This window comes from Colossoma macropomum, unplaced genomic scaffold (genome assembly GCF_904425465.1).
Source record: "Colossoma macropomum unplaced genomic scaffold, Colossoma_macropomum, whole genome shotgun sequence".
NCBI lineage: Eukaryota > Metazoa > Chordata > Actinopteri > Characiformes > Serrasalmidae > Colossoma > Colossoma macropomum.
In genome coordinates this window covers 28,539,296-28,550,760 of record NW_023494809.1, presented here as the reverse complement: position 1 = coordinate 28,550,760, position 11,465 = coordinate 28,539,296, and the positions used below count along the sequence as shown (strand labels likewise).

The window sequence follows — 11,465 nt, the reverse complement described above, 5'->3', positions numbered from 1 at the left end:
TCGTTCTTCTATTGTTACAAGCTTGACATCGTAACAACAGAAGAACCATTTTGGTGCTATATAGAACATTTTCTTTACTAAAGAACGCTTGATCTTTTTTAAGAGTGTATTTTTGGGGGGGCGTAGTGTCGTACGTTGTGCTGAGACATGATTAGAGTCATTTTTCTTCATTTGAATTTTGTTCAAAATATATTTCTGCTGTTGTCGGAAGAAAACCTTGTATCTCCATTTTTGATGTTTTTCAGTGTTTTGACATAATTTGAAAATACCTGTTGCCCTTTACATTGTGTGTAAATATCATCATGAATGGACCAAAAGAAAAATACATAAAATGACTTGGAAAAAATTCTGGTTCCATTGACTTACATTAAAAGTAAAGTAGGTTTGTATCACCATTTTGGAGATACAAGGTTTTCTGCTATATATATATATATATATATATATATATATATATAATTGCTTCTTTTAATTATAATAGACTATATAATAATATAATAAACTCCATATATATATATATATATATATATATATAAAATCATGAGTATAGTGAATCGAACCAAAATGTGGGCTGAGAGTATCAAGCCTTTGTTATTATATCCCCACACTGCTCAAACTATCCCCCCATTTATGAATGAGATAACAAAGTCAGAGTTCTGGTCGAACATTTCTGTCATTTATACAGATCCATAAATATCATCCTAAAACAATAAAAGTCCCTGATATTGACAACTATAAAGCTATAATATATAATAAAGCTATAAAACTATAAATGCACTGTGCATTACGGAGAGATTAGCTTCTAGTACTCACGGCTTCAAACACAGCCCTATTAGGTCCATGAGGGCTTTGACTGTTCACAGCTCATTAATAACCATCAGTGAAGAAACATCTCTGTACCAATGAGCATGCGTCGTAAATATGAATGCATTCTTATTATGGGACTTATTCATGCTTTTACCGCCATGACGAGGCTTCATACAGGCGGCGGTGAACACAGACATACAAATATACTCAGTGCCAAATAGCATTTTTGGTTGTCTTTAATAATTATAAGCCAAAAACAAACCCATTTAGCGTTCAGCCTTTCGGGAAGCATGCAGAGGAATGAAGATGATCAAAAATGTAAAAAATAAAACAGAACTGTTGCTTGAGGAATAACTGTGCACGTCTTCTCTGTCTATTATAATTAAAAGAAGCAATTTTCTTCTGCGAATTCATTTAATTTGCTTTAAATTGCATTGAGAGAATACAAAGATGGTGCAGCACTCCGACTGGCTTTCACACAAAGCAAACCGGCCAGGCTATCGATGCCCTGCCTCTTTGTGAAGTATGTTCAGTAAGACGCAATGGAAATGGAGCAAGGTATATCAAAGGTAGCACATATTATAGATGAAATAAGCTCATATAAGAAACAATGGACTTTTCTGTATCTGACATCGTCCTGCTTTTAATAGAGGAATGAGAGAAATAATACAATGCGAAAATAATATGTGTGGGAATAAAAATAAGAGGCATGACATGTTATTAGAGCATTACTGTCATAACAAAAGAACAGCCTGGAGGATATGAGCTGTTATTGTTTTCCTCCAGTAACACTTTTTCCCCCATAATTGGCTCAAACAGAACATGATGAAGATGCCCCTGAATTTCTACTCAAGACTCCTAAATCTGATCCATTTTGCCAGCTGAGATGTCACTGCCGTGCTCCACTGTTCTGCTCAGCTGCCACAGTTTATGGTCAGCAGGTTGCATGCATGTGATTTGGTAAACAGGTCTGGGATTACAGCAGCCTGCTGGCACGAGGCAAAGGCGCTGAACAAAATAAAGGGAGACTGAAATAATGCAGCACTTACGCAGCTTCCAGCGACAAAGCGCAGCAGATACTCCTCTCCGGGACAGCCTGCCTGCCGGACTGGACTCCCCTCTGGCCACCACGTCCACCTCTCCGTCCACGCGCTCAGAGCGCGCGCGGGGAACCTTCTCCGTGCGGTCCCGTACGGCGGGGGTGACGTCACGGGCGCGCTGTCACGAGAGGGAAAGAACAAAATCTTTTTTGTTTTTTTTTTGTTTGTTTGTTTGTTTTTTTAGGGTTTACTCGTGGTGCCAAAACGTCACAGTGACTTTATTCCTCGCACGCGTTATCCGATGGCCCGAACGAGGGACGTTGCACGAGCTAAAAGGACGAGCTCGCGAGAGCAAGTGCGCGTGCGTGGCTTCTGTCTCGTGTCTGCACTAAAGCAAAGCACTATTCGGTTAAATTACGCCTTTCTGTGCGCGTGAAGGTGGACAGAGCTTGTTTAAGCATCGCCTTTCGTCCCCGGCGTCCTTAAAGGGGAACTCCGACAATTTTTCAAAATTTCTGAACATTTCAGTGAGTGAGATATGAACAGAGTGATTCAGAGAGGTTTGGTGTGAAGTGGTTCAGATGTCTTTACAGTGGTGGTGATAGGAACCAGGGGTCACCATGACTACAACACAAATATAGACATTTTATTTACCATCCAAAACCACCAGTGAACCTACACGAGTCTTCTGAGTTTATATGGAATGTTGATGATGGGAAAATAGTGGAAAATCTGAAAAAAATCAGTTTTCTTTGGGGACAATTTGGCCCCACAACACCCTGCATGTATCCCTCCACCATGAGAGGATTTTGAAAATCATATCATAAAAAGCATGTTAGGCATTACCCAGAATAACTTTCTGTGAGGGAGCTTTTAGAGGTGGACGTCTGGTTCCTATCACCACCACTGTGAACAGTTCTGACTCTGTACGTTTCTCTAAAATGGAGCATTTCACACCAAACCACTCTGCATGACTATGTTTACATCATAAACATAACATTATACAGAAATGAATTAAAATTGGTGGAATTCCCCTTTAAGGTTCCTCCTCCTTTAACAAAGACTGATGAGAATCTGATGCTCCAGCCAGTCAAAACATTAAAACCACCTCCTTGTTTCTACACGGGCCATTTTATCAGCTCCACTGACCATATAGGAGCACTTTGTAGTTCTACAGTTACAGACTGTAGTCCATCTGTTTCTCTGCATACTTTATTACCCTGTTCTTCAGTGGTCAGGACCCCCATGGACCCTCACAGAGCAGGTACTATTTGGGTGTTGGATCATTCTGCAGTGACACTAATGTGGTGGTGTGTTAGTGTGTGTTGCGCTGGTCTGAGTGGATCAGACACAGCAGTGCTGCTGGAGTTTTTAAACACCTCAGTGTCACTGCTGGACTGAGAACCAAAAATATCCAGCCAACAGCATCCTGTGGGCAGCGTCCTGTGACCACTGATGAAGGACTAGAGGATGACCAACACAAACTGTGCAGCAGCAGATGAGCTATTGTCTCTGACTTTACATCTACAAGGTGGACTGACAAGGTAGGAGTGTCTAATAGAGTGGACAGTGAGTGGAGACAGTGTTTGAAGGCTCCAGCAGCACTGCTGTGTCTAAACCACAATAACACACCACATCAGTGTTACTGCAGTGCTGAGAATGATCCACCAAATGATACCTGCTGTGTGGGGGTCCTGACCACTGAAGAACAGGGTAACAAAGTATGCAGAGAAACAGATGGACTACAGTCTGTAACTGTAGAACTACAAAATGCTCCTATATGGTCAGTGGAGCTGATAAAATGGACAATGGGTGTAGAAATGAGACGGTTTGATTTATTGGCCTTCGCTTTCTGGTCGCCGCAGTTGTTTCCTGTCAGAAGTGATCATGTTATAATGCACAGCTCCTCCTCCCATGTTTGGGTGCTGAGATGTGTTAAACTATCTGGCTGTATGGGTGCTTTTGATTGGCTGATGTGTGATGCATGAGTTCCTTTTACACTTCTGCGGTATCTGAGCCATGGTTGTAGATCATGAATGATAAATGACATTCAAAAATGACTTCACCATCTGCTGCAACTGGCATAAACAAAGAGCTTCTCCACCTAAATCCACCGTCAGTGGCTCCTACCCTATAATAAACTGCTCTTGTGCTACTTGCTTACATGTATGCAGATGCAAACTGGAGACGTTCGACTACAGTTAACTTGTCCAAGAACAAAATGCTTGTGGATTTGAACTCGTTGACTCCTAACTGCTTTGCACATAGCCTTACTTTAATGGAAAACTATGAGGTGCTTGTATGTTTTGGCTTTAGGCAGCAATGGACTATGTAACGCACTGCCCTGCACATAGGCCTACATTGTAAGTACAGAAGCAGGCCCACTTTGAAAGCTTCCCCTCCATCTACCTGACCTTAGTGAACCAGGCACATGCAGCTTAAACAGTGAAGGAGAAAATACAGCGACAACCTGCTTTCAGAAAGAAATGCATTTATGATTCAGAATCGCTGGAACACACCATACAGTGAAACGTAATACCATCTGAAGAACAATCAGATCCAAAAATACATTTCTTAGCAAATATGTTATTATCATTATATACAAAAACATACAAATTATTTTGTTAGGGCCAAAACACCCTGTGTTTTCTCATTTTATTAATAAAAATAAATGACTTAAATACAAATTATTCTATTTGACCACCTCTTCAACTTTAACCTGTGGCAGCTTTAGACATGGACCAAAAAAAATCTGACAATATTCAAACAAAACAAACCATTTGCATTGGGCATGCAACATCACAACTATGCCAGCAACTTCAAGTCTTCAACTTGCATAAAAAAGCAGGAGGGGGAACAAAAGTTCTTAAAAGTCTGTTTTCTTAATAGTCTCTGCATCTTTTCTCCCACACGGACTCATAGCTGGCTCCTCCGTAGCTGCTGTAGCCTGTGTTTTAACAGTTCGCTCTTCCGCCTCAGCTGTTCTTTGACGGACAGCAGCCTCTGCTCGTCCGACTGCATGCTGCGGATGCACTCTGTGGCTTTCTTCAGGATGACCACCTTAGCCGCCTTCTCGTTGTTGGCCACCTCGGGGATTTCGTCCCGCAGGGCGAAAAAGCTCAGCTTAAGTTCATTCCTGCGCTGGCGCTCCAGCACGTTGTGAGTCCTCCGTTTGTCGTTGTCCTCCGAGTCCGATGTCCGGGGACTAGCGCACTTCCTCTGCTTGCCGTGCCGGCCGCCGCCGGCCAGCGAGGCCGCCTCCAGGCGCGGCCGCTTGACCGCAGGCTGCTCGTAACGCGTCGAGGGGTGCGCTGCGTAGTTGTGCTGGTGCGTGGAGACGTGGCAGCGTTTCAGCACCAGCGGGCTCAGCTGCCTGGTCTCGCATGCCTCCGCCTCGCTCCGTCTCTGCCGCTTCTCCACGGTGACCACATCGATTTCCTCATCATCCTCCTCCTCCTCCTCTTCCACCTCCTCTTCTTCCTCTTCCTCTTCCTCCTCTTCCTCTTCTTCGTCTTCTGCAATTAGAAACAAAACATTAGGATCACATGTCAAAGACTGACCCAATCAGTGCACATTCCCAGAGCTCGGAGCTGTGGGAAAATAATGGAATGTAGCAAGTGGTGTTCGGCACATGGAGGGAGGGAGGGAGGGAGGGAGGGAGAGAGGGAGGGAGGGAGAGAGGGAAAAAAATCTCTGCATTCCAGTCCCCACCCACTTTCCTCGTCAGCTGATATTTGAACACTGCAGCGTTTAAAGCTTCCCTTATGGCTCAGACTTGTCTAGCAGAGAAGTGTGTGTGTGTGTATGTGTGTGTGTATGTGTGTGTGTGTGTGTGTGAAGGAAGCTTATGCAACCACCACAAACCCCTATCATCCACTGAAAACACACCAGGGCCATGGAGCATTCTCATGACCACTTTATTACACTTTCTAACATACACTCCTACGATTTGATGGCTCTTAAAGGGTTCTGTAGTGAAGGGAATGGTTCTATTTAGAACCAAGAGTTGTACATAGAACCTTTGCACACTTAAACCAAAAGGGCTCTTCTATAAAACCCTTTTGCTGCTATATAAACCAAAAAAAGTTTTATATAGAACCACAGAATTCTTCATCAATCTGAAGAACCACTTCATCATGCAAAGAACCATTTAAACCTGAAATGGTTCTAAAGAGAACCATTCCCTTTACTGGAGAACCATTTTTTAAGAGTGTAAGATACTATGACGTTTCTAAATTTGCACACTGACCCTCAGAGTCAACTGTAAATACTGCTGTTGCAAATGAAGACACTACTTTCTGAGCTCATTAAAGGCACTTTTTGGACTCCCAATGTCGTCATAATGGCTTTACACCTACACAACTATGACGCTTTGTCAACCAACGTGCTGACCCATGGACTACTTGTCCCCTCAGATGGATATCAGCTGACTCAAGAGGGCAAATTTCTAGCATGCCAAAGCTGAACGAGTGACAGAGTGGTTGGAACACATCAGTGTTTGCATCTCTTGCTAATCAGTCTGTAAACGTAACGTACCTGAATCGCTGCCACTGCCGCTGCTGCTGTTAGGCGGGGTGTCCGGCGTGACCTCCGCCGCCCTGGGTGACTCCGTGAGCGGATATGGGAAGACCACAGACGGGTCGATGCACTCGGAAGCTGGCGTGCCCAGATCCTGCAGGTAGGTGGCGGTGGCACTCAGGCGAGTCGGGCCACCGCGCTCCAGCAGGGCTATGTCCCGGCGGGCGGCGCGCAGCGAGGCCAGCCGCTCAGAGACCACCCTCTCCAGCTTGGCGGCGGCCGAGAAGCCGCTCCACATGCAGTCGTGGAGGACGATGGAGCCGAGCAGCGCCTGCGACGGATCCGCATCGCAGATGAAGCTCTGGCTCACCGCGTCGTCGCCCAGCAGCTCGGTGACCATCTCCAGCTGGTCGGCGGTGGAGGGCCGCCGGCTGGGCGAGAGAGGGGGCGTGGGCAGCAGCTCGAACTTCTTCCAGATGTCCTCGCTGGGGGCCGGCGGCTGCCGATGCTGCTGGTAGAAGTCCTCGTCGTCATCGAAGTAGAAGTACGGCTGAACAGAGTCGTAATCGTAGTCGTAGTTCTTACACGCCAAGCTCGTGCTCATCGGCATGATGGCTCTGGGGCTGGGGGGAGGGGGAGGGAGGAGGGATAAAGAAGGACAAACGTGAGCTAGACGGCATCAGTAAACACACCTACAAACTGCCGGTGAGAAGTTAAAGGGGAACTCCACCAGAATTTCTGCTAAGTTAACCAGTTAAGATGTAAATACAGAGTGGTTTGGAGTTAAATGCTCCGTTCTAGGGAAACTCACTGAGTCAGAATCGGTCACAATTATGGTGATAGGAACCAGACGTCCACCTCTAAAAGCTCCCTCCCAGAAAGTTACTACACGAAATGGCTATGAATTCACTGCATGATATCTAACACAGTTTTACAGCAGTTTCATAATTAAGTCCCATTTATTTTTAATCCATTCATGGCAGCGGGTGCATGCAAAATAGTCCAAGAAAACGTATTTCTTACGATTTTTTACTATTTTACCATTATCAAAATTACATTTAAGAATTCAGAAGACGTGTAGGTTCACTGGGGGGTTCTGGATAGTAAACAATACGGCTACATTTGTGTTGTAGCCATGGCGATCCCTGGTTCCTATCATCACTACTGTAAAAATTAGTCTCTACAAATGAACCGTTTTAGACCAAACCACTCTGAATGACTATTATGCAGAAATTTTGAGAAGTCGGTGAAGTTCCCCTTTCAGTTAATGCATTGCATGATACGGCGTGCATGGACCTCCTGCTGCTGCGCCCAGATATTCCCAAAAGCAAACAGCGACCATGCATGCAGCTGACCAGCTGATGTAAACAGCAAAGATGCATGGATTCATGCACGCGTGCCTGCATGCACAAAACTCCTTACAATAAAAACACCCTGACAGACGCCAACATTGGTCGACTAACCCTACTTTGCACGACGATGCCGAAGTTGTCTACCTATTCGCCAGCGTCTTGTTGGAATTTTCCGGTTCCACCTTAAATGGTGCAGCAATTACCTTCTTCATTTAAGGTGGAACGGGAAAATTCCAACAAGAAGCGGGCGAATAAGAATAAGCAGCGCAAGAACATGGCAAAAAAAATCTCCCATCAGCCAAGAGGATTCTTACCATGTATCAACAAAAACACCTTCAAAAGCAGCGAAAATGATGCAAAAACACAATTCGCGCGAGTAAAATCCAATATTCTCCCGTGCTCCGGTGGTCTGGGGGTCCCTGACACCATACAGAAGTGAGTCACAGTCGTGTCGTCCTCCAAAACAGAGAGGTAAACAGCGCAGCTCCTCTGCTCTCCTGTGCTCTGCTCTGCAGTCACCGAGCGGACTGACGGGCGCTTGGCATCGCACCGCGAATAAGTCCGCTACTCCACTACGCCGTGCGTTTGTATATCCCTCCGCCTACTTTTCCCGCCAAATGACGGCGCACTTGTAAAATCCCATTTTCGGACTCCTTGAAGACATTTTAAGGATGAGACTCGCAAACCGTCTCCTAATTACCTTTTTTTTTTATTGTAGTTCTAAGGTCTCCTCGCTCATTGTGCCGGCGTTGGAACTATTTCTTTGCTCGGAGGAACATGTAGTGGGGGAAATTCTGTGACGACAAAGCTGAATGAGTGAGTGGCTGGAAACACGGCTTTTTTTTGCTCGTGGTGTTTCCACAGCGTCCTATACGGCGTTTAATTCGAGCAGGAAGTAAATAATATGCGGTAGTTCTCGAATTCAGCGGGTCTGTGTGCGAAGGCGTTGGCTAAAACGGCTAAAAAACGAGGTTTAATTCGGCTTCTTATTCGAATCTTCCCGTTCCACCTTAAATGGCGCCGCAGTGACAGCAGTGGCGTACGGCGCCTCAGTGTAACTGCTGCCCCATTTAAGGTGGAACGGGAAAATACGAAAAAGAAGCTGGACAGTGAGACGCCGACCAGCTTCGTGGTTAAAATATACATGCAGGTTAGCATGATAACTCATGCAGGGTCTCTCTGAGGCGCTGAGAAGTCAACATAAAGGAAGAGAAAGCTCAAAAAAGTGACTAAGTCAGATGGAGTGTTAGGTGTCAGCGGGGAAAACAGCTGCCCAAAGTGGGAGCGAGTGACATTGAAGTCTGTGCTTCACTTGGAAGCCATTTGTCCTTCACTTTGTTGGACGTGGTCAACCATCTTCAGAAACAATTCCTGGAATCCATCCAGATGCCTTTTAGTCTAGTGAGCCTTTTTGGCTAGTAAGAGGTTCTAGAAGGCCTTAAAACAGTTTAGTGGAACCAGAATTAAATATAGCTATTTCATTAATAAACATTTCGCCTACCCTATAGCATATGCAGCTGTGCTGTAGCATCCTCTGTTGGTCTGTTAAATGGGGAACTCCACCAATTTTTCAAAAGTTCCGCATAATAATATGGTTGAGATGTTAAAAGAGTGATTCAGAGTGGTTTGGTGTAAAATGGTTCGGATTTCTTTGCAGTGGTGGTGATAGGAACCAGGGGTCGCCGTGTCTACAACACAGATATACACATTTTATTTACTGTCCAAAACCACCAGTGAACCTACATGCGTCCTCTGAGTTCTTATATGGGCTGTTGATAATGGCACAATAGTCATAAATCTGAAAAAATATGTTTTTTGGGGGACTATTTTGCCTTACAGTGCCCTGCATGTACCCCTTGACCATGAATGAATTAAAATACATGTATTAAAACACATTTTTAGGCCAAGACTTTATTATAAAACTGTCATTAAACAACAAACCAGACAGCATGCAGTGTATTCATAACCATTTCAGGTGCTATCCTTCTGTGAGGAGGTTTTAGAGGTGGACGTCTGGTTCCTATCACCACCACAACAGTTCTGACCCATTTGGTCTCTCTAGAACGGAGCATTTCACACCCAACCACTCTGAAAGACTCTGTTTACATCTTAACCATTCAATTATGTAGAAAAATTTGGTGGAGTTCCCCTTTAACCGTGAATGTTTCTACAGTAAAGAAGCTAACCAGCAGGCTTTCAAAGACCCAGCTTTCTTTAAACAGTTATTTTTATTAATTTAGTACCTATAAAATGTGTTGTTTCTGTTTTTTTCCTTGCAGTTTATGTATCCAGGTATCCAAGGCTTTCATCCACCATCTATTAAACATGTTTATGATTTCTCCACATAGGAAAATGTGTTTCAGAGCTTCTCGGCCACACAAGGTTAAAACCAAGGTTCCTCACGAATGAGCACAAACAGCGGTTCTCCTGACCCCAAATGATGAGGTTGACTTTGGTTACATAGCTGGGCTTACAGTGCCCCCTGCTGTTTGCTACCGAATACAACAAAGTGGATGTGAAGAGGATCATGAGTGTCAACAGCTGAACTTCTGCTTTTGGCTCTTACCCGAGAGAGACATTTTCCAAAATGCAATAACGGTTAGCTAAAGCCATGGCAGCCAACCGCAAGCCTCAGAGAGAGCGTGTGAAGGCCGCTCGGTCTCACACTGGAGGTTAAGTCGTAGCGTACAGGGAAGGCCTACGAAACAGGAGACGACTAAAGCAATTAAGTTATAGAGGCAGGGGGGCTCAAGACACTTCTTACATGTTAAACACAAAAAGAAAAAAAAGTTAAGTGCATTTTTTTCATCTTTCTGGTTTTTTTTTCCCTCAGAAATAGTGACATTACAGAGAAAAAAAACACCCAGCTTGGTCCCCCCACTCCACAGCTTGAGACACGTCTGAAGACACACTTACGAAGACACATTAAGACATCTTGAGGTATGTTTTAAGAAATGAGGACGTGTCTTTAAGCCATGTCTGTAGACAGTCTTAAGATGTCTTGATCGTATTAATCTCTAAAACTCTAATCAAAAACATAATTGTGATAATAAACTAGATATACCTGGTATTAATAAAGACCTCAGACATATCAGCGGAGCATTTTTACATTCAAATAATGTGTACTGCAATCAAAATCATAGCCCATGAAAGCAACTACATAGCTTGCAAAAATATAGATGGCACTTATTCTACCAGGTATTTTTAATATTGGTAATTTTTGGAGTTATGACGTAACTGAAGTTTGAGGAAAGGCCACGCCTAAAACTCCTCCTTCTCAATTCCAGCTTCCTATAATTACCAGTCCTTCACTCTTCCTACTCGTGACGAAATTTCGCACCTCACCTCCTCCCCCCTCTCCTCCACCTTGTCCACGCCTGCACTTTGTCTTTGATGTATAGGGGGTCGGCCTTCTCGTGACCCACAGAAGCCGTAATGAACTTCAGCCCAAAATTCCTCAGAGTTCCCCTCCTCTCATTATCCTATTGACCAAGGCGTGATCCGCATTCACACGTTGAAAATGATGTTCTACCCCTACAAGTCTAAAGACGAAATAAATAAATAAAATAAAAATAAACAATAATAATTATTAGTATTAATGTTATTAGTAACAGGTATCAGACGCTCATACACTCTTAAAAATTGTTCTTCAATTGTTCTTTAGTTAACAAAATGGTTCTATATAGAACTATGAACACTCAAAGAACCCTTTGCATGATTAAAGTGTTCTTTGCATGGTGAAAGGGTTCTT

At 44.0% G+C, this 11,465-nt stretch overlaps 1 protein-coding gene across 1 annotated transcript; it reads right to left on the bottom strand.

The window, feature by feature from the left end:
- Positions 1-4,318: 4,318 nt before the first annotated feature.
- On the bottom strand, positions 4,319-8,221 carry myca (MYC proto-oncogene, bHLH transcription factor a). The gene is made up of 3 exons (XM_036558779.1): positions 8,029-8,221; positions 6,381-6,985; positions 4,319-5,359 (listed from the first exon to the last, which is right to left on the bottom strand). Exons 2-3 carry the CDS (start codon positions 6,970-6,972, stop codon positions 4,761-4,763), a joined length of 1,191 nt encoding a protein of 396 aa, XP_036414672.1. The 5' UTR covers positions 6,973-6,985; positions 8,029-8,221; the 3' UTR covers positions 4,319-4,760.
- Positions 8,222-11,465: the final 3,244 nt, after the last annotated feature.

Bases quoted from the DNA above. Each gene is read 5' to 3' on its own strand.
- myca (XM_036558779.1), bottom strand. From the start codon at position 6,972: ATGCCGATGAGCACGAGCTTGGCGTGTAAGAACTACGACTACGATTAC. The intron at 5,360-6,380 runs GTACGTTACGTT...TTCTAATTGCAG, and splicing joins CGGCAGTGGCAGCGATTCAG to AAGACGAAGAAGAGGAAGAG.